The 23,853-nt window shown below is 41.6% G+C and overlaps 2 protein-coding genes across 3 annotated transcripts in view; one reads left to right on the top strand and one right to left on the bottom strand.

Annotated features, from left to right (window-relative positions):
• Positions 1-3,528: 3,528 nt before the first annotated feature.
• On the bottom strand, positions 3,529-8,424 carry eaf2 (ELL associated factor 2). The gene is made up of 6 exons (XM_076746223.1): positions 8,217-8,424; positions 7,682-7,776; positions 7,175-7,311; positions 6,584-6,768; positions 6,169-6,405; positions 3,529-5,460 (listed from the first exon to the last, which is right to left on the bottom strand). Exons 1-6 carry the CDS (start codon positions 8,317-8,319, stop codon positions 5,417-5,419), a joined length of 801 nt encoding a protein of 266 aa, XP_076602338.1. The 5' UTR covers positions 8,320-8,424; the 3' UTR covers positions 3,529-5,416.
• Positions 8,425-21,259: 12,835 nt separating this feature from the next.
• arhgef49 (Rho guanine nucleotide exchange factor 49) overlaps positions 21,260-23,853 on the top strand; it is a 56,925-nt gene continuing 54,331 nt past the window's right edge. Inside the window, exon 1 of one of the 2 annotated variants that reach the window (XM_076746791.1) lies at positions 21,260-21,546. The gene's annotated coding sequence lies outside the window, so the exon portion shown is untranslated. The remainder of the gene's footprint in view (positions 21,547-23,853) is intronic. The other variant, XM_076746793.1, reaches the window with a different exon arrangement.

The following is a 23,853-nucleotide window of genomic DNA, read 5'->3' as shown; positions in this document are numbered from 1 at the left end:
AATGAAATTTACTGTTTCCACAGACGGACGCTCACTGCTCTCTAACTCCCGTCGAACTCCAATGGCAAAATTTGATAATCTTGCCTGGAGGAGAGGGGCGGACCGAGGAGGGAGGGGAGATTTCATTGGACTAACCATTGTCCTTCAAGAAAATCAACCAATGGACCGCATTTCGTATCTCACATACCGTCGCAGCCGATTTAAAAAAAACAACAAAAAAAAAAACTATTTCTAACTTTTTTTTTTTATTAAATTGTGACAGCCCCGGCCCAAAAATGTGCCACGTCCCACCGGATGGCCTGTCCATGTCTGTCTGGGAGAAAGAGGGCTGGTATTCCTGTATTTAACATGAAGATCTTCACTGTAATGGGCCCTTCACCAGAATCTGATGAATAATGTGACATTATTGGAAACTGGTACCACTGACAGCATGATAATGTAATCATGTAATCTACCCACTGTTAACACCTGCAACCTGTTGCTGAAGCATCTGAAAGTATTTTACTTCCTTTATTCCAAGACTGATCATAACAAAGTACTGTAGACATTCAACGTTTGGAGGCATCAGACTTTGAAATAAGCAAATTGTTGCCATCAGCAAGAAGTGATCAGTTATCTGTCATTCACTCTGAATCCCTCGGCAGTGTATCATCCGTGTCTGTGTCTTTGGGATACATTATCTGATCCATACATTTCTGATCTGAGTCAAACTGTTGCATACTGCAAAGAAATAGTATGTTGCGGGTGTAAGAGGGAGTTCATTAACTTCAGTGAACAGACTTCAGCTCGGTTCATGGGTTTGAGCCGCACTCCTCCAGGGGTGGAAGGTTACAGAAGATGTAATTACACAGGTCGTCCACTGGGGGTCAGGGTTTGTAACGGCAAACTCTGCTGCTTCCTCAATGTCTTTGATGAGTTTCACATCAATCTCCTACACCAGCCAGACACAGAGGAAGCAACAACAGCATATGAACCCTAACCCTAACCCATTTTTTTTTTTTTTTTTAAAAACGGTTTTTAATCAGCAACAACTGCAGTCTTAGCTTGTTAGAATATATTGGTAATGAGAACATGGCAACCTGTCCACAGCGTACCCTGCCTTTTGCCCCAGTGTCGGCTAACTGAACTACCCTCACTGAGTCCACGTGATCCAACAGCACTTTGTTTTTGGAAAAGAGGATTAGCTATTTGAGGTATCAAACTGTGAAAACCTTGAACAATTGCACATTTGTGTTTGAGTAAAAAAAAAAACAAACAAGAATGTTGCAAAGAGTTACTGGTGAAGCACAAATAGAAACATGTGACTGCTTTGCTGAATGCAAAGTGGGTTTTTTGGATGTTTGGTGAAAATGATGGTGAAAGGGAAGAAAAACTGCAGGACTGATCACCGTTTGAAGTCACGTATCTGCTCTTAAAACCAGGCTGCGTTTGAGTGTTTGACAGTGTCACAATATACATTTTGAGAAAACATGAACCATATCACACAGTACACTTTGACTGAAAATGTTGCACATGTACATGTAAGTATAATTTCTCCTGTTCATGTTTATGTTTTTTACGCAAAGTGCTGGAATCTATTTAACAGCTTAAGTCCTGCTGTCACCCCTCCCCTTACAAAAAAGAAATTCATTCAAGTATACTATTAGTATACTTCTTTTCAACTAAAAATAAGAGAATATACTTTCAGTTTAACTTTGATGTACTTATCAGAGATATACCTAATAAAGTTATACTGAAGTATACTTGGGTTATACTGAGAGGTATACAGAAAAATCTAAGTATATTTGGCTTACTTGTACTGGAACTTTTGATCGAGATATACTTAGGAAAAGTATATAATGTTCAAGGATATTTGGATTGCAGTTGTGCGTATTCTTTTGATAGTAGCTTATTAATATATTTTCCCCATACATATTGCCTTCCTTGAAGTACACTGCAGTATGTTTTACATATTATCTCATGAACTTACATATTCCACAAGTAAATTTGCAGTAGCAAGTCAGTTTTGGGGTGGAATAGCTTAGAGTAAATAGTACATGGAACTGAACTTCATCTTTTATGTAGTGTTATTAACCCACACAGAAACAGATAAACATTTGTCTGATTTTATTATAGAAAAAAATTGACATTTCTTCCAAGGTCTCAGTATTGTGACAGACCTGATACGTAGTGGCTGCTATTATGAGCCATTACATATTAAGTATACCTAAATAGTAATCTAGTAGTATATTTTAAAGTGTGAAAATAATATAGAAATAGTAAACTTTAAGTAACTTCACTTAAAGAAAACTTCAAAGTATACTTGCAAGTATAAAAACTATTAAACTAGTAGCTTACTGAAATTTTACTAAGTTTAGACTTGAAGTATACTTAAAAATGTCCTTTCATGGACTAAAAAGTGGTGTGGAGGGCCGCCCCTATAGCTCAGGTGGTAAGGTAAGCTCATTTGCTGCGTGTCATCCCCTCTCACTGCCCTCTTTCCTGTCATGTCTTCAGCTGTCTCTGTCCCAGTGAAGGCAAAAAAAATATACTTAATAAAATGAACTTGAAGCATACTTCTTTTTCGTAAGGGTCACCAAAGCTGTATCCTTAATAACTGACATTGATTGATTGGAAACAGGTGTTAATGTAACCTGCAACCCCACAAAATACTGTAGAAAGCTGATAACACGCCCGTTGCCTTTGGACGCCAAGTTTGGTTACTGCTGTTAGGAGAAAGCCAGTTACTCAAACATGCTAACATTGGCATCTTACGTACCTTACAGTGCTGAACGTTGTTCATTCATAAACTTATAACTGGTAAGTTACCTCACAAGCTTTACTTAAGAAACCAAACCTTGATCTGCATCATTGAATAATTATCCACCAGTCTCGATTCTTTTCCACTGAATCTGCACTTGTTTGATATAAACTCCACCTCTGTGCACTGTGTACTGCTGGATCTCAGTGCAGCATTTGATACATTGATCATAGTACACTGCTAGACTGACTTGAAAACCAGTTGTGCACCTCTGGGCTGCTTCTCACTTGGCTGTATTTTACCTTTCTGAAAGAACAGTGTGTTTTCCTGTAATAAAAATACTTTCTGACGTGAAATGTGGAGTCCCTCAGGGCTCTGTTCTTGGTCTGTCTTCCACATATATTTTACTTCTTGGCCAAATACAGTTATGGAATAAATTTCCACTGCTATGCTCCCAATACTCAGCTGTACGTTTGTTTCATACAGATTTGATCACTGTAAACTTTACAGTGTTTTACAGTGTAAAGCTTTACTATCTGGTCTGTCGTACTAGTACTAGTACTAGTAAGTCTTCAAATGGTTCAAAAGGCAGCAGTTTGAATGTTAACTAAAAATTTGATGATGTTACACCAATTTTAGCTTCACTTAATTGGCTCGTCCCTTCATACCTGTTTGACTTACCTAAACCTTAAGTCCCATCTCCTGCATTATGCTCTCAGGATACAGGACTCCTCTCACACAGTGTGACAAAAATAATAACGTGTAAATAATTCACGCAAAAGCAGACAAAGCTGTTAAAATCTTTCTTTCTTTATTATTAATATTATTATTTTTTTTTACAAAGAAAGGACTCTCAAACAGTTTACAAATGATGCTCCGAGGACATCGTTCTCCTTAAGGCTAAAGATACTTCTGACTTTTCAAATTCAAAAACATCATCTCAGTGTCTCACGGTCTCACTCAGCCGGGATGCCAAAGAAATGCTGGAACATAAAGAACAGCTTCCTGTCCGCTGAGACAGCTCAGCAGTGATATGGAGCTTGAGACTGAATAAGATGGCGGCCTACGTTCTAACTGGCCAAGGCAAACAACAAAAAGGCACAGTTCTGTAAAACTCGCATTGAGGTGCAGTATCAAAGCATCTGGCTTGTTATGCAATACAGTTCATACTAACTCGCACTTCCAATTGCTTGGCTATTAAAATATATATAAAATATATTAAGCAATTCACAATTGGTCGAGTATATTTTGAAATATAAATAATTAATTAGATTCAAGTATTGCAGGTTTAAAGCTACAAAGCATGACCCTGACTGGGTCAACTGAATACTAGTGCAGTACTTTGCCAGAAATGAGACCCACTTCTACACTGAAGTATCACTAAACAAGGTTTCAGAGGCATCTTAATTGTTAAAGCTGCAATTTTTTGATATTTCATATTAGTAATGGAAAAAAATGACTAGGTGCAATACGAAGGTCTCTTGTAGTTATGAGGCCACCAATGATTACCACCCACATTACCCCTTAAGCACTACGGAGCATTTTAGCGTCTTTCAGCTCATTGTGTTGGTTTTCAGGCCCATAAATTTCCAGTCACAACAGGCAGCTCTTTTCTGCCAAAAACTTTGCTAAGCCCACCGTACGCAGCCCACCCAGTGTCAAACAGCAGACAGACAGTTAGCAAAGAGCTGGTGAACACAGTGGAGCATCTAGCACCTAAAGAACCAGATTTATTTCTCTGGTGGAGACCTAAACAGAGCGAGGGGGACAGTGAATACTGGACTTCACCAAGAAACACAACTATAAATGAATGATAATGTAGATGTGTGACTTGTGGATATGTAAATAAGCAAGTCTTTACCATTTTTGTCATAACAAGTTTTCAAGGAGAGAATACATCAATCTTACATTTTCAGCTTGTTGCATCTTATTTTTTTGCCCACGGGAGCCCAAAAATAATAATTAATGCAGATTTAAATGAAAATATTTTGTTGTTGTTGAAATTTCAGTAATCCAAAGTAAAAGCCTCTACAATTAACCTGACAATAACTATAAGACGAAAGCAGAAGACTGTCACATCATGGTCACTTGCCTACAAAAATTGCAGTTTCTGTTACATTATTGTCTCCACTCAGAAACTAATGCAGGTGAACTGAAGCCATTCACTGACATCTGACCTAAGGCACAACAAAAGATACTAGTTGCTAAACTGAAATGCAGAAACTCCAGTGGTGGTTTAAGACAACTGATTGGTGGGCAGAGACGTCCGTCTACACTCCATTAACACCACTGTCATCCTGCCTCTGATATGCTTGTTCATCTTAAACAACACATGTGCATCCAGTGAGATGAAAGATTACAGATGGTTTGTCATAATTTACTGCTTCTCTGACACCAACCGCATCATCACGTCTCTCCACGCTAAGGCATCTGTTTAACATGCACTCTTCACACACAAAAAAGAAAGATCACGAAGCATTAAATGTGACAGGAAATCTGAAGTTTGTTGGCGGAGAAGCAACAAATTATATTTGCAAGCAGAATTGTGGGTATGTAGAGAAGACAGTCCCACATTACAGGAAGGAAGACACTGACAGGTCTGTGCCCGGTTACTTCACTCCCCACTGATGATCCTCCTGATGTCCACAGGCGGGCATATGTCCTCGCGTCGTTCAGTCAATCACTTTCACTGCCTGATTCACTCAGCTGGAGGTCGTTCTCTGCAACACAAGTACATGGCAAAATAATCAATGAGTTTTTTTGGCGACAAAAGACTGGAAAATTTGTGAAATGTCATAAGAAAACAGCTGGTGTAGCATCAAATGCAACGCATTTCAACTCATAACAGAGCCTATATTTTTACTATTCTAACATTTGCATTTTCAAAAAATACTTTTAATTGTTTTGGCATTCAACTACATTTTTTGTTCATTGTCATCCATGAATTCCTGTGATTTGCCTGTTTAATACCTGGCAGCTGGTTGAAGTAGATTCTGTAAGAAACAGATTACTGCTCCTGTTCTACAAACATCATGTCGCTCTGAACCAAGGCCTCACTCTGTCATTCTTAATTTGCACATACTGTGACATATTTGAAGTATTTCGGTGTAGAAGCCAACAGATTTCACAATGACATGTCATATTAACCTCATTTAAATTATTTTTGCAGTGTGTTCTGTAAGACTTTTAGAAAGATGTTATTTTCCATATCTTCCCCTGTATCTGATAGAACATGTTGTTACTGTTACTGCAGTAAAATGCTTGGTGTGATAAAGATTTGACGGGTGTCTGGTTGAGTAAGAGTTCCTTCTGCTTTCACAGCTTTGCTGACACTGTCAAACTCATCTGTGACTTAGGAGCAACTGGCCTGTCTCCACAAAAAGATAAGCTACCTCACACCCTCACAGGAAGCTGCTGGGGCTACTCACTGAGTGTGTTCATGAGTCCGCCTCCACTCTCCTGGTGGCGAATGTTGGTGTTGGCGCTGGTGTTGATGATAGGCATGCTGTGGTTGGCCTGGGCTGAGGGCAGCGCGGAGGTTTGTTCATCCTCAGAGTCACTGCTGCTGGAGCTGTCATCGCTGCTGGAGGACGAGGAGCTGTTGGAATCTGAGGAGCTATCGCCACTGCTCAGCTGGTCCATGACCCGCGCCTCCGCCATCAGCTCTGTACGCAGTGGCACATGCACAAACAAAGATTAAGAACTATGTGACTATTATCCCCATTTCATTGGGGGGGGGGGGGGGAGATCGAGCAGACAAACACAATCACTGTGTTTGGTTGCTAAAAAAATGAGATATGAACGCTCATGGAAGTCACTGCAGTTGAAGAGACAGTGCGTTACCTCTCTCGATGTCGTCCATTGGGGATGCCGGTGATGTCTTCTCTTTGGGAGGGGAATTCTTGGAGGTGGCTGAAGTCTTGCTGCTGCTGCTGCCGCTGCTGCTGCTGCTGTTACACTTCATCTGCTGGCTCAGGCGACTGGTCTGTTGCTCCAGGCGAGAATGGATCTTACTGCTGCCCTCAGCCCTGAGAATGCACACGTACAGCACAAGCAAAGACATGCAGAGAGTTTCCTTTGAAATGCGGCACAAGTTTCAAACTAAGTTCAGAAATGTTGGTGAAATAAAATGTGAACTAGCAGATGTTTCAATCAACTCCTTTAACAAGATTATGCTTCAGAGGACAAGACAAGATTAACTAATGTAGCACGAGCAACTCTCATTTACCAGGGCATTTTACTGCAATCTCTTTTTGCTGATATGACGATTTTTCCACCAAAGCCAAGTTTAAACTGTAAACTTTTGGCATTTTCACACTGGTATTTATGGCAAAAATGCACATTAAAACAAGAGGATGGAAACACGTAGACGGACACATGAATACTAATCACAGATTGGTAGTAACATGACTTGTGAGCAGTTTGTCAACCCACCTGGTCTTCTTCACAGCTATGTTGCTGTTGAGTTTTTCCAGTCTGTACTCTCCTGTGTCATGGTTCACAATAAGAATGCACTCTTTCATGTACGGCCTCTTGGATCCCTTGAAGACTGTCACTGGGGCACTTGAACCCTTGAAAAAAAAGAAAGAAAAGGTAACACAGGCACGATCTTAACCAGGTTTTTAGAAATACTCTGATCATGAGTCTGAGTCAGAGCAGACGTCACAAACAAAGTTTCAGATTTTATTACTTAGGATCGTTTAAACAATTATTGTGTTCACTGGTTGGTCGTATAATCTGTATATCTGACTTCTCACCATAAAGGTCTAAAGATTTAGACAGTTAAGTAGTAAAAACTTAACATATGTAGTTTAAAAAACACTGCAATCAGTCCATTACAGTATTCAGCCCAACACAAGTGTATTAATACTAATCAACAATTTATGAAAAACCCCAAACATATTTGTGGTGGACAGAAGCTTTGCAGCATCAAACACTGACCTCTAAATTGGGCAAAGTGATGGTGACTTGCTCTCCTTTGCCCACTTCAAGCTCCCCTTCACATGTTGTATCAATGGAAGCTGGTTTGAAGTCATCTGTCACAAAAAACAAGAAATCTTTTACACATTTAAATATATGTAATATTCTCATTATTAACATACAGTGGCACTGGTAACTTTAAATGTTATACTAGCACACCGACGGCTGCTCACTCAGTGCTGCAGTTGTCAACCGGTGCCACCAGATGGGGGTAGAGCACACATTGTCGCAATGCTAACGTTAGCTAACATTATGACAGCTGGAGCATCAATGGTTTCTAGTACTTCCGAGTTAACTAAAACTTACGAAAACGACAGAGAACACATGGAGCTGACCACATACCACAACGAGCCAGCAGCAGGCGGATACAAATGCTGCTAATCTGACTAAATGTCAAACAGCTGCCTTCGGATAGTTAGCTACAAAGCTAACTAGCATGCTACTGTTAGCTCCTGTAAAAGCCAGACGTATTGTAGTGATTCAAAATCCCACTTACATCGCACTGTATGATAGGCACTTTTCGGGTGTTTCTCAAACGTCTCTCCCAATTTCAAGACATGTTCTTGATTGTCGAAGTTGGAATAAGTTGTCCCATTCATTGTGAGAGTTTCATGAGCCGTAAACTTTGTGCTACTCTTTCACATCCGATAACCATGTACGGCAGAGCCCTGGCCGCCTCATTGGTCCAATTGACGCCCACCTCCTCTCTGCTATGATTGGTCAAGCGGATTTTTCTCCTGTCTGATTGATTCAGAGTCTGTCAATCAAGATTTCGTAAGGACAGTGTCGCTTCAGGGCAATTGTCACATGGTTTCTCGGGTAGAATCCGTGTTGTATGACCTGTGCTGTTTGATGCTCTGTGCTATGCAACCAGTTTATATTACTGATCTAAACCTTTTGTATAGTCTTTTATTCTAAAGGAACGCCTGAAAGAAATACTGAATGAAATGAATGTTCATACAAATCATCACACAGACGGACTCAATCAAAGTCATGTGGATGCAAAATAGAATGGGTCATAATTATTTCAGATTTAGGTGTGTGATATATGCAGTTGTGGCCATCTGTCCACTCAGCTCCTGATAATACTGAAAACAGATCCTATAGTGTAAAAGAGGTTATCACAATTTTTTCAGATAGCAAAGCTCAAGATAAACAGATTTTTTTACAGGGAAATTGAACAAGTGAGGCTTTTCAAGCAAGCATAACAATTAAAGCAATTAAATCTTTTTTAAATGCGTAGGTTTTGTTTGTTTGTTTGTTTTTTTAATTTGATATTTAGTGATCTTCTACCGAACCCTCTGGTATTTGATGTTTTACTAATAATTACTCACACTTTTACTTAGCTTGTTGTTGGTAACGTTTGTTGCTTTCACTTTGTACAACACTGTGTAACCTACAGAAGAAAGGTGCCACTGTATATAAATTAATTTTATATTTGAATGTAACCCTGTTAAAAATGGTTAATAAATAAATAAATAGTTTAAATACGTTCATTTCATGTAAAAAGGTGATTAAAAGTGTTAAAAAGAATATTTCAGTAAGGTTAAATAGTTTAAGAGAAGAGTTTAATGAATGTTTAAAAAGTTTTAAAAAAAGATACCAATGTGCACTTCTAAAATGTTTTATTTTGAAAGTCTCAGGGGTACAGAGGAAGTGTTGATTGAGAAATAATGTTGTTCTGTTAATTAATTGGTTAAAATATGTGTGAAACAGGAAGAGAAGGGTGTGAGTTTTTTTTTGTTGTTGTGAGCGAGAACTTGACCTGTAAGCGTGCGAAGTAAAAAACGAAGAAGCGAGAGTGAGGAGCGACGTGGCAGTGGAAAATTATTGTAAGAGTGTGGACGGTGTTCAGAACAATATATACGGAGATAAACGGACAGTGAGTCTCGGAGTGACGGTTGCTCGTCGTGCCACTGTGTTTGTCTGGAGTGCTTTGGCCAAAAGTGTTCGAAGAGGAGCGCAGCTAACGGCTAACGTAGCCCACATTAGCCTATCCTACGGACTTTATCCACGTGCAGCTAAACCAGCTACTCCTGGGTGAAACTGTTAGTTTGCTGTGTACTGGACCAAGGACGTGTGGTGAGTTGGTATCCCATGCTTCAGCAACCCGCTGTACCACGGACGGATAAGGAAGACGCCACTGCTGCGGCGAGGAGTAACTGCTTTTCCAGCGCTGTAGCGCGAAGCGACACCATTGTTTCTGGCAACCACGCCCGCAAGCACCGTAACAGGCCTGCAACGCTCACACGCACACACACACACACACACACACACTGGGTACCCAATTTAATTTTAGCTAATTAAAAACTGCCGGCTTTGTGTAGTATGTCATAATTTGGTGTTTTATATTGAGTGCACTGAAAAGAAAAAGGTATTTGAGTTAACTGACTGAATTTGAATTGGAATATTATTGTTTCCTCATTTTTTATTTTGCATTATTAAAGAATGTGTTCGTGTGTTGTTTACGCCAGTAAATCTTGAAAGCGTACTTTTTGAGTCATTGTGTGTTACCATTTACTCATTATTCAGCATTGGTTAATCCTAAAGAAAGATTTTGAGAATACAAAGGACTTGGGGAGCGCACCTCAGTAAAATAGATCGGACGTCTATGAGGGCGCTACATAAAATGGAGGCACCGCTGGGATTGTGGGATAACTAATGCTGAAATTGGTGATGAGTGACTGTAAATTTTCTGGTGTGTGAACTATTTAAAAAAAAAAAAAACAGACTAAAGGTAACCAGAAGATCTCTGGGATTTGATAAATACAGTTTGGGTTTCTAATATAACCGAAACTAAATCAGATAAATGAAACCATATACAGTGTTGTAAACTCAACTAACTGCAGCTGAAGTGTCACTATGTACCAGAACAAGCTGAAGAACTGGTGTCGAGGTGAGAACCTGGATGAGAGCCATGCCTTGCTGACCATTGTTCCGGAGAAAACAGAAATTGCACACATAGAAGAGACATTACAAACTATAAAATGCTTGGGACGGGTACGTGTAAGAGGCAGAATGTTGAGTGAAATTGCAAATGAAGTGCTGGTGCTTTGTGAGTGCAGAGAAAACTTGACCGAGGCCAACGTCCCAGGGGAAGTGCTGAGCTCAGATGGACAAACAGCATGGCCAATCTTCACTGTGGCCCAAAGCTCAGGCCCTGATTTGGATTTTAACCATAAACTGAATGCTCTTCTACAGGCAGAAGGAAAGTCTATGGAGGATGTGCAGGCTTTGTTGACTCCACAGCCAGTCTCCTCTACCGAAGCCATCCTTCGTGCTGTCGGTGAACTGTTTGATAAATCTGCTAAGCCATCAATGGAAAGTGGCGGATACCGCCGTCTGCGGATCTTTTCAGGTACTGTGCCTACTCCAGCAGGAGAGGAACAATTCGACCATTGGCTAGAACAAGCTTACCTGATGGTGGAAGAGAGTGAGGGCTCTGCAAAAGACAAGAGGAGGAGGATAATGGAAAGTTTAAAGGGGCCAGCCTTAGAGGTGATAAAAGCAGTGCGTCTCTCTGATCCTGAAGTTACCCCTGCAAAGTGCCTAGAGGCTCTTGAAAATGCCTTTGGATTAGCAGAGTCTGGAGATGATCTGTATTTCACATTCAGAATGCAGCAGCAGCAACCCGGTGAGAAGCTATCTGATTTCCTCAGGAGATTAGAACGTTGCCTATCCAAAGTGGTACAAAGAGGTGGTCTCCCTCCCCTAGCCATGGATGGTGCACGGCTTGAGCAGCTTCTTAGGGGCGCAGTTAATGCTGACTTAATGTTGATTCAACTGCGACTGAGGGAGAGAAGAGCCAAACCCCCAACTTTTCTTGAGCTCTTGAAAGAAATACGTACAGAAGAAGAATATGAAGCTTCCAGAACAAAGCTAAATCATTCAGTGTATACAGTTCATACCAAGCTTCAAGAAGAAAGCAAACACTCAGAGATACAGAGCTTGAGAGCTGAAATTAAAGAAGTGAAATCAATGTTCGCAGCACTCTCTACACAAGACAAAGTGACGCGAAATGAAAACTTTCAGGCTAACCTCGAAAAAGCCCCAGAGACTAATGCTGATCCAGAAGTAGTAGCTCTGAGGAAGCGAGTGAAACAGTTGCAACAGAAAGTGAACTCCAGATTGCCTTGTCCATCTACAGCTTCACCGACAGCGATGACTGTAAACACCCCAAATAGACAAGGGGCTGAGGCAGAAGAGCGTTTCTGCTACCGCTGTGGTGAAAATGGACACATGGCTGGAAAGTGTAAAAACCCTGAGAACCAAAACAAAGTGATCCAAAGACTCATTCAAGCTCTCAAAAAGGCCAAGACCCATAGCACTCCACCTACTACTGATGCCCCTTCATCAGGAACTGACTGTACTGTGAGGAGGAGTGCAGTGGACAAGCTTGCTTCGACAGGCATACCAGAGGGTTTAATAGGGCCACCATCTTTGGAGCCTCTGAAAGTGAATGGACATTTGTGTGATGCATTACTCGACAGTGGTTCAAGAGTTAGCATCATCTTTGAGTCCTGGTATAGGAGACATCTGGCTGATACTCCTATTCACCCAGTAAGCAAACTCAACATTTGGGGTTTAAGTGACACTGATTACCCTTACCTTGGCTATGTGGCAGTGGACATAGAGTTTCCAAAGAAAGTGGCAGGTACCCCAACTGCTCTATCAGCCCTGGCTCTTATTTGCCCTGATCCACCAGGTCCCGATCAGACACCTGTGATTCTAGGGACAAATACCAATGCTAACCTGTCCAAGCGGCTAGCTCAGCTGTGTGAAGACAGAGGTGGCGAGACTGTAGCCTACAGCCTTGGCATACAGAACACTTGCCCCGAAACAGTCAAAGAAAAAACTATTGACTTGTCAAAAGAAGAAGAGGATGATGAAGTAGGTTCTGTACAGTTTGGAGGTCCAAGCCCACTAACACTACCTGCAGGTGGCAGTAGTAAAGTAGTCTGTAAAGTTGTGCTTGGAACGTCACTGCCAAATGACGTCTTGATGGTTGAACCCTCCAGTACAGCTACTCTCCCATCAGGCATCATGCTGCAGCCTATGATAATACCGAGCAATGCTGTGGACATTAACCGGCTGACAGTTGTGGTTCATAATGAGTCACAGAAGGAAGTGACAATTCCTGCCGGTGCTGTCCTGGGTCACCTGTGTGTGGCTGATGTGGTTACCACAGTGCCAAAACAAAAGCCAGAGACTGAGGATGCTTTTGATGTTAGCATGATTGACTTTGGTGAGTCACCTGTCCCTGAAGCCTGGAAAGCAAGGCTCCGACAGAAACTGTCTGAAAGAGCAGATGTATTCTCTCTCCATGAACTGGATGTGGGACTCGCCAAAGAAGTGGAGCACACAATCCGCTTATCTGATTCACGACCCTTTCGTGAGCGCTCCAGACGCATTGCTCCAGCGGATATTGACGACGTGCGGCGTCATATCCAAAAGTTACTAGCAGCAGGCATCATTAAAGAGTCCAGAAGTCCATATGCATCGCCCATAGTGGTTGTGAGGAAAAAGAATGGGGATGTAAGGATGTGCATTGACTACCGCACGCTCAACAGCCGCACTGTCCCAGATCAATATACTACCCCACGCATCGATGAGGCTCTCGATTGTCTGTCGGGTAGTAAATGGTTTTCTGTCCTAGACTTAAGAAGTGGTTACTATCAAATAGCCATGAAAGAAGAGGACAAAGAAAAAACTGCGTTTATCTGCCCTCTTGGGTTTTACCAGTTTGAAAGGATGCCTCAGGGCATAACTGGAGCTCCTGCAACCTTCCAGCGCCTCATGGAGAAAGCTGTTGGCGATATGAACATGCTCCAAGTAATAGTCTATCTGGATGATCTGATCATATTTGGAAAGACCCTGGCCGAACACGAAGAGAGACTCTTAAAGGTGCTGGACAGACTCAGAGAAGTAGGGCTCAAGATTTCACTTGACAAGTGTCAGTTTTGTCAAACAAAGGTCAAGTATGTGGGTCATATTGTGACTGCTGAGGGTGTCGCTGCTGACCCCGCAAAAATTGAAGCTGTGACCACTTGGCCCCAACCCTACAATCTCAAGACCCTACGATCCTTTTTGGGGTTTTGTGGTTATTACAGACGATTTATCCACAACTACTCCTCCATCGTCCGCCCTTTAACTGACCTCACTAAAGGTTATGGCCCCACTCAGCGCAGCAAAAAGCCAGCAAAAGGGAAGAAAGATGTTTATTTGGATGAGAAGGAACCATTTGGAGACAGGTGGGATGAGTCGTGCACTGAAGCCTTTGAGAAAATTAAAAAGTGTTTGACAAATGCCCCTGTGCTCGCCTTTGCAGATCCTGACAAACCCTACACGTTGCATGTGGATGCTAGCCTCACAGGGCTTGGAGCTGTTCTATATCAGGAGCACACAGAAGGGTTGCGACCAGTGGCGTTCGCAAGCAGAAAACTGAGCTCTTCAGAAAAAAATTACGCCATTCACCAGTTAGAGTTTCTGTCACTCAAATGGGCAGTTGTGGAGAAATTTCACGACTATCTCTACGGAGCCCACTTTACTGTGCGTACAGACAACAACCCTCTAACTTACGTCCTGACATCAGCAAAGCTCAATGCCACAGGACATAGGTGGCTATCTGATTTGTCAGTGTACGATTTTGACATCATCTACAGACCAGGTAGAAATAACATTGACGCTGATCTTTTATCGCGTATAGAGGCAAGAGATGGAGAGGCGGAATGGCAGAGCATCTCGCAGGCTGGAGTCAAGTCAATCTGCCAGCGGGTTGGTGTTCTTGGCCCATCAACAGACTCCCCTAAGTATGCTGAACAGCTTGGAGCTCCACCTGACTGCATTCCTGATGTATATGCTTTCCCCACACGTCTTCAGCTGAACTCACTGGAACAAATGTCCAGGCAGGACTTAATTGTAGCCCAAGCCCAAGACAGTTTGATAGCACCCACCATACAAGCCATAAAGTGTGGCAAGTGGCAAGACAGCCCAGAGTTGCTCCCTATGAAGAGAGAGATGAGTAAGCTAGTCATGACTGATGGGTTACTACATCGGGTGAGCACATGCCATACAGGGAAAAAGACACAGCAGCTAGTGCTACCTGCTAAATTCAAAACAGTAGTACTTAAAACCATGCATGATGACCTTGGTCATTTAGGAGTAGAAAGAGTCACTGACATGATCAGGAGCCGGTTCTTCTGGCCGAAGATGTCAGTCGATGTAGAACAATATGTGAAAAACTGTGGAGAGTGTGTCCTCAGGAAGACTCCATGTCAAAGAGCGGCACCATTACATCAGATAGTGAGTTCTGGACCTATGGACCTAGTCTGTATCGACTTCCTGTCTATGGAACCAGATTCAAGAGGAGTGAGTAATGTGCTTGTTGTGACTGACCATTTTACAAGGTACGCCCAAGCTTTTCCCACTCAGAATCAAAAAGCTCTCACAGTGGCGAAAGTCTTAGTGGAAAAGTATTTTGTACATTATGGCTTGCCATCCCGTATCCACTCTGATCAAGGCAGAGACTTTGAGTCTCGACTCATTAAAGAGCTGCTAAAGATATTGGGCATACAGAAGTCACGGACCACCCCCTACCACCCACAGGGTGATCCCCAACCTGAACGCTTCAACCGAACTCTGTTATCCATGTTGGCCACACTTAACCAAGAAAAGAAGCGGCAATGGAGTCAGCATGTGGTGCACCTGGTGCACGCATACAATAGCACCAAGTGTGACGCCACGGGATATTCCCCATACATGCTGATGTTCGGCCGAGAGGCTCGACTCCCGCTGGATGTGTGCTTTGGAACATGCCCAGATGGCAAGGGTGACCAACCACATTCTGCATATGTTGCCAAACTGAAAGAGGACTTGCAGAAGGCCTACAACCTGGCCATGGAGGTCTCTAACAAGAGACACCAGCAAAATAAAAGGGCATACAACAAGAGACTTAGGTTCCACAAACTAGAACCTGGTGACAAAGTATTGCTGAAAAACCTTGGATTGAAGGGAAAACACAAACTGGAGAATCGCTGGTACACTGTTCCTCATGTCGTGGTGGATAAGTTGCCAAACTTGCCTGTCTACCGAGTGAAGCCACTGAATGTGAAAGGGAGGCTCAAAACATTGCACAGAGATAATCTCCTTTCCATAGGAGATCAAGTGAGGATCCCAGTGCAGGACGAAACAGAGAACATCCCAAAGAGGCCTGTGACTCGAAGTCGTGTACCCAACCGACACAAAAGAAACTGCACAGATCACACTGTACAGAGAGAGAGCAATACCTCGAGCGACTCCTCCGATCTGGAGTGTGAATGGCCAACCAGACCCTACAGGAAGTTCATGGGAAAGCTCATCCAAAGGAGAGAAAGAGACAATGCTGAAGGATTAGAGCAGTTGGAGGTCCTCAGTCCTTCGGAAGAAAGTCACTCAGAGAGAGACAACTCCCCTGTAGAGCATGTTCCAGATGTCTCTCAGACGACCGACTCTGAGTCCGAGCCAGTTTCCAGTGAAGATGAACAACCACCCTCAAGCTGTTCTGATGTACATGTGACACCAAAGCCAAGTAGGCCAAAAAGACTGTTGAAACCACTTGTAAGACTTACTTATGATGAGCCAGGAAAGGCTCGAGATCAGCCCATTACAATTGTACATAGAGGGGTTACTATAAGGATAGGTAAGCACTAAGCTGGGCCTATTTCAACTCATCCTTGTTGTTTCCGTGTAGAAACTGAAGTTTAAATTCAGGTACTCTGATGAGGACATCAGACATTTAAAGGGGGAAGGGTGTAACCCTGTTAAAAATGGTTAATAAATAAATAAATAGTTTAAATACGTTCATTTCATGTAAAAAGGTGATTAAAAGTGTTAAAAAGAATATTTCAGTAAGGTTAAATAGTTTAAGAGAAGAGTTTAATGAATGTTTAAAAAGTTTTAAAAAAAGATACCAATGTGCACTTCTAAAATGTTTTATTTTGAAAGTCTCAGGGGTACAGAGGAAGTGTTGATTGAGAAATAATGTTGTTCTGTTAATTAATTGGTTAAAATATGTGTGAAACAGGAAGAGAAGGGTGTGAGTTTTTTTTTGTTGTTGTGAGCGAGAACTTGACCTGTAAGCGTGCGAAGTAAAAAACGAAGAAGCGAGAGTGAGGAGCGACGTGGCAGTGGAAAATTATTGTAAGAGTGTGGACGGTGTTCAGAACAATATATACGGAGATAAACGGACAGTGAGTCTCGGAGTGACGGTTGCTCGTCGTGCCACTGTGTTTGTCTGGAGTGCTTTGGCCAAAAGTGTTCGAAGAGGAGCGCAGCTAACGGCTAACGTAGCCCACATTAGCCTATCCTACGGACTTTATCCACGTGCAGCTAAACCAGCTACTCCTGGGTGAAACTGTTAGTTTGCTGTGTACTGGACCAAGGACGTGTGGTGAGTTGGTATCCCATGCTTCAGCAACCCGCTGTACCACGGACGGATAAGGAAGACGCCACTGCTGCGGCGAGGAGTAACTGCTTTTCCAGCGCTGTAGCGCGAAGCGACACCATTGTTTCTGGCAACCACGCCCGCAAGCACCGTAACAGGCCTGCAACGCTCACACGCACACACACACACACACACACACACTGGGTACCCAATTTAATTTTAGCTAATTAAAAACTGCCGGCTTTGTGTAGTATGTCATAATTTGGTGTTTTATATTGAGTGCACTGAAAAGAAAAAGGTATTTGAGTTAACTGACTGAATTTGAATTGGAATATTATTGTTTCCTCATTTTTTATTTTGCATTATTAAAGAATGTGTTCGTGTGTTGTTTACGCCAGTAAATCTTGAAAGCGTACTTTTTGAGTCATTGTGTGTTACCATTTACTCATTATTCAGCATTGGTTAATCCTAAAGAAAGATTTTGAGAATACAAAGGACTTGGGGAGCGCACCTCAGTAAAATAGATCGGACGTCTATGAGGGCGCTACATGAATCTATCAATCATTGAACATGTTCCTCACAAATAAACTAATAGAATAAATTTGACATTGATATCAGTGTCCACAGCAAATATTACAATCTCAACCCACAGGTGCCAACACTGACAAATTTCCTCAGACACTAAAATAGAAGCATCACTGGGCTGAGTTGTAAACCTAATTACTGAATTAGCTAGAGTAGCTTAAAGGGGGTTGTGATGGTCGGGGAATGAGAGACTAATGAACCGGTGCAGTAACACTTGCTGACTGCAGTTTCAAGCTCCACAGGCTGCAGGGGCTCCACGAACCCTGTGGCAGTGAAAATAATCTCTTTTCCTTTCTTTAAACTGTTAATGATTCCTAAGCCTTAAATTCCTGCCCTGTTTGCACTTTGCCGAGGCCATATGCTCTGCTGCCTTCAAACATTAAAGGATCAACATCTAAGACAAAAGGAATGTCAAGATTAACGCAAGTGTATTATCACCAGTTTGTCACAACATGGCCTTCCTGTCCACTTACAGCACATGAGGAGATGGTGATTTTGCACGTGTCCATGTGATTGAATAGTAAATAGGAATAAAGAACAGAGAGAAAAAGGCAGTAATGAACAGACAGCGGGGCTCTAAATTGGCCAGCTCTGTAACCTTTTTACCTCTAGTTTATAATGTAAGAATCAGAGTAAAGTTCATCAGCTGCAAGAAGTATAAAGATGGAGGAATGTCTCAGAAGGGGGCAACAAAGATTAACAGATCATGACTGAGATATTTCAGCCAATCTTCCTGTTTGTTTTTCCATTTTTTGTCATTACAATCCTATTTTAAAGATGCCAGTGGCGTGTTGAAAAATGACAAGCTGGATTGTAAAAGGACAAGAATCCTGTTTCACTGTATGTGTATCTCTCGTGTAAAGAAACCAGCAGGGGTGCGTTTCCATGGATCGAGGCAAACAGTGGCTGCCCTCTGGTGCTATCAGTTACTGTGGTTGCCCTTAGACTGTGTGGAGGTGAGGTTTACTGTTTCCAAGCAACTATTCGCAAGTTCACAATACTGTGGAGTTTCCAGGTTATAGTGTGGAAAGAGGTGACAAAAGGTTTTTTGGTTTAAAGAACGAGGTCTGCAGTTGACTGAGTCTGGCAAAACTCAACACATCAAATTCCAATTTTTGATGATTTGCACACCAGAGTATGTCAGGGTGTCATGGAGCCGTTTCATGAAACACTGATACTCTTGAATCCTTATCATGTACAGTCAAAAGAAAATGAGAGTCACGTTCCACTTCTTCCAAACCACACAGCTCACACAAGCTGTTTCTGCCCTAGTAGTTTTGAATCTGCAGAGGAAGAATACAATTTCTCAAATGTGAATCTTAAGATCTTTGCCTTCAAGATACCTGAGATGTACCTTATACTTTTGGTTTAATGTGCAAATGTGTCTTCAATTTTGTTTCTGACAGGATTTTTTCAAAACATTTTTCTTCAAACTTAAATAAAAGCTTACTCTTAATTGAATTATCATTGCAACTCAAATGCTCACAAACTATTCTATCGATATAGAGTATGCAGAATGGTTTAAATTCCACCGGTATCCTTTAAAATGAACTTCAGTTCACTACTTACAGGACTCTTGGTCAAAACCCATGTCTGTATAATCATCATAACTGAATATCATTAATGCTCTTTTGGAATATGTGACAGCCTCCTCATACTTTAATTCTATGTATTGTTGGAATGTTTTCATGCTGCCTCTGTGACCAGATCTCCATGAGATTTTAACCTCAATAAGACTTATACCTGCAAAGGAAAATATTTGGCTCGTTCATTATTGCAAATAAATTATATTAATGAAGTAATTTTTGTGCAAATGTTGGACCAGCGAAAAACTACATAGTCCTGTGTAGTACAATGATCCACATAAATCTACTTATTCAAGTCTTTAGTCAAATCCTCATTTTTGTGACTTTAGTTCAGCCCTCAGTTCACATCACAGCCTGCAGAAAGTGCTTGTTTAAAGTTGTGAGGCTGTACTTTGTGGTGATGTTTTATTAAACTGCATTTTACCAAAAGCTGTTTCTGTTATTTTGTCCACAGCATTGGAGCAAACACACTAGAAACACCTGACAGTGTGAAGTTGTCCAGTCCAGCACCACACATTATAGTCTTGAGTTTAACAGAGTGCAAGCAGTTCCTCTAAAAAAATGATCTTGTTTATATAATTGTGATTTGTGAAAAGGACGGTTGTATCAGACTGCTTTAGTATGAAGAAATATATAGTCAGTACATATTAAACGTTATGGTTCTTCTTTCACTCTCTTTCTCAGCCTTTTTTATTTTATCATCTATTTTGGGATTTGGGATATTTTTTTTTTTGTTGTTGTATTTTATGTCTGACCAACCTCGTTTATGTCATAACTTATGTGAGTTGATTGCATAACAATGCAATTCTCAATCGGCTTTAATTAAGTACTCTATCTATTACAATGTGACCAGCAGGGGTTTCTATTATTTTGGTCACTCGGTGCAGGCACAGACTCGTGCTGAATGTTGGAGACTGAACACTTCCATGATCTGGGATCTCTGCCTTTTGAGCCTTGAGGGGGCCGGGGCTGAGGAGGGGGTCATGTGGGCTGAGGGTTGCCACAGCCAGCTTTTTTCATCTGAGCCAATCAGGAGCAGAGTGAGAGCGTTTCTCGTATGGTTAGTGCTACCTTCACTTACTGTTGGAAATAGAAAAATCACAATGTTGGAGGACCAATGAACACCCCACACAGCGTGGTTGGGTCAAAAATTAGTTATGGCTCTCTCAGTGTCATCCCCACAAAATCTTTACCTGTCACCACAAGACGTCAGCAGGGTCCAAAAAAAAAAAAAAAAAAAAAAAAAACCGATTCAAATCTCTTCACATGCAAAACTGTATCTTATGAACACCTTGATGATCCTGGGCCTTGAGCTATGCACCTTACTCTTCCTGCACTGTGGATTATCAAGCAACACAATGGCAAATACTGCAGTACCAATCAAAATTTTAGATAAAGTTTAGGATGACTGGACATCAGTTGTGTTCATTTGTTTGGCATTCTCAAAAATAATGTTCTAAAACAATGAATTTTTGCTTTTACAAATCAAATAGGCATTTTTTTCCTCCATAATGGCCAACAGAGGCAACCCAAAGTGGCTCACAGCCTTTGGATTTTAAAAATAAAAGTCACCTAAAAGATATACTGGCATTATCAGAGCCACACATAGCCCCAATCATCAAATTATTGTTTTTGTCATAGGATCCATGTGACACCCTCAATTAGACATTTCATCCCTTGCTTTCTGGGCAAGGTACCTTTCTTGTTTTGTTGATCAAGCAAAAGCAGGCTAACAGACAATAAATGTCAAAAACTAAACCACCAAAAAAACAAAACAAAACAAAACAAAACAACTCTACGCGTCATTTTCTATATCACAACAACACCACCACCACCACCACCACCACCACAGTATTATCAGCCTATGATGAGAAGAATGACGACATTTCCATTTATCCAAATTGGAAACTGGGAAGGTTGATTTTACGAGCTGCACCTGAAGGCGGCACAGTTCCCAAGGAGAACCCCGCAAAGGAAAGAGGTCGTGTATCCGGGATCCTCCGGTAAAATCCCTCAAACCAGCGCGAGGGAAGGACAGAGAACAGATGAATGAGCAGCCAGTGTGTGATTTAATGTCCGAGCAGTTTCCGTCCGACCTGTGACTCCCATCAGATCCTTCAGTGAGAGGAGCGACTGTTCAACCTGCTGTCTGCATGTGAATCTGAAGCCACACAGAAACGGGACCTCTTCTCGCTGATGGGATGGAGGTGAAAGCGCCCAGAAAGCAACTCCCAGTAAGTAAACTGTACCACAACGAATGACCCAAATTATGAGCTATGAGATCAAAATACAGATACCGATGCAGGGTTAGTGAAGCTCCACCTGAAGTATTCACGCCTGAGTCTCTGGTCCTCAACTGTGCTTTCACACTGACCTTCATGTGCTTAATCTTTCCCCTTAATGACCAACGCAGTCTTTATACATCAACTACATGCACAGCAGCTCACTGTGAAGCATCTCTGTCATTTTCCTTTCACGTCTCCACAGAGTTAGACTAAATATTTGCGTGTTATCTGCAACATGTCATAGTTTTACTTTGTTTTGGCTCCTGGTGTTTGAAAACATGGAAAATAAGCTTTGGGTCTTAATATTTGCAGCTCTTAATAAAAGAGCTGCAAATATCATTGTTTGTAATCACAGCGTCATTTATTTTTATTTTCTTTATTGAGATATGGCAGTTATAGAGCATGACATATTGATATACATTGCTTTAGTATGGACCGTGCTGTGAGGTGTGTAAGCACTCCTTTAAGCCTGCATGGAGAAAGCCATAAAAGTGCTCAGAAAAACTGAAATTTGAACATTTATATTTCCACACTATCTACTGAGAAAGATCGTGTGGTGTGATTGAAACCTGCAGAACAGCTACTAAACAGCACTGGAACTCATTATGAGAAACTCTGACTAGCAAATATTTTGTATTGCACGCTTTATAAATGACTACATGATTATTTTAGTATCCAAACGGCTCTTGATTATGTTTCTTGCGACTGACTAATCAAAGAATGGACTAATACAATCAGCGTTTGGTTCCTGCGGTGCAGAGCAGAAACAACGCTCAGACTCCCATGCTAAATAACTTAACGTCATTATCATTAGTCAAAGGAGGGAAACAGCTGCCAGGCTGAACTGGCTTCACCTTTGGAAACTGTCTCAACAGCCTGGACACTGTCCTCAGCAGTCAGGCTGTCCAGTGCATCTGTGTGACTGTGGTGTAAAACCATGCAGCAATAGAAAGATGCCTGTATTTGTTGTTATTGTCTGTCCTCTGTATGTGATGCCATTTAGTAAATGAAATCATGCAGTTATTCTTTATTTCCCTTGGCGGGTCCTGCAAGTCTCTCAGATACTCCTGGGAGTCCTTTAGTGCAAGGTTTTGGGGATGACTGGGCTACAGCAGGCAGGTGCATCCAAGCCCTGACTGGAAATACCTCTGGGGCTGATGGGAGTGCTGGCTGGCTGACTTCCAGATCGCAGTCAGATGATGTTAATGAATACGGTAAAATTGTGTTAATTTGCACTAGCAGCAGTATTTTTGTTTTCCAGGAATGAAAAATACTGCATCATGCTATGCATAAATAGTTCATGAAAACAGACTTAGTTAGAGCCATTTTTTCAAGATGAGGGTCACATGACTGGAAAACCTGGATGTATAAAACATGTTGCTGTTCCTGCTTAGCTTGCATAATGCTTGGCGTGGATGGTTTTCTTGATTAGTTTTGCTGGTAAGCACAATTGTCTTCCATTTTCCTTTCTTTCTGGAGTGTGGAGGAATCTGTCTGTTATTTTAAATGACCATGTCACTAGCATTTGGTGCATTCATGGACAAGCAATTTCATACTATTTTCAGGGATATTTGAGAATTGATAACAGGCCTGCAGCTACCACTGAAGTCATGTCCTTGGTATTGTTTCTGGGAATTTGGGGGTTTTAAAACCTGGATGATGTTGCGTCACCTATTCATAAATCAAGTTTGTGGTTAAGATCTTTCCCAAGTCCTTATTAGCTACTTTCAAAATGAGTGGCTTTGCACCACTTAAGTTGAAGAAATGTCTTACAGCCAGTAAAGACTCCAGCAATATCTAAACCTCAAGTCAGTTATAGTCATGTTATAGTTTTAAGGTGGATCATGATATATTACAGTTAACAGCCAATCCTTTGTAAGTGAGGGTATATTTTTGTGTTATTTATATATGCAAACATGGAGAAATGTGTGTTTCAGGGAATGAGCGGAAACTGTTCCATTAAGCTGACTTAACTGGCATTATTTGGTCATTCAGTCTTGTGTGTTGTCTGTCTGTTAATGTCCAACTCAGTGGGAGACACCACACTGTAGAAACTCATAGGTGTTCCTCCACATAGTAGTGCTTTGTTGTTTTCCGTCTGAGCTCTTCATGGTCTTACTCAGTGAGCTGATGTGTTAAAAGGTCAATTCGTCCTGTTCCCTGCTACTTGCACACACACATACATACGTGCATGCACACTGCTATCCTTGTGAGGACACTGAGTGATATACCCTAAAATGCCTCACCTCAACCCTA

This window comes from Chaetodon auriga, chromosome 13 (genome assembly GCF_051107435.1).
Source record: "Chaetodon auriga isolate fChaAug3 chromosome 13, fChaAug3.hap1, whole genome shotgun sequence".
NCBI classification, from domain to species: Eukaryota; Metazoa; Chordata; class Actinopteri; order Chaetodontiformes; family Chaetodontidae; genus Chaetodon; species Chaetodon auriga.
Note: the sequence above shows the minus strand (reverse complement) of the source record. Positions and strands in the feature narration are given on the sequence as shown.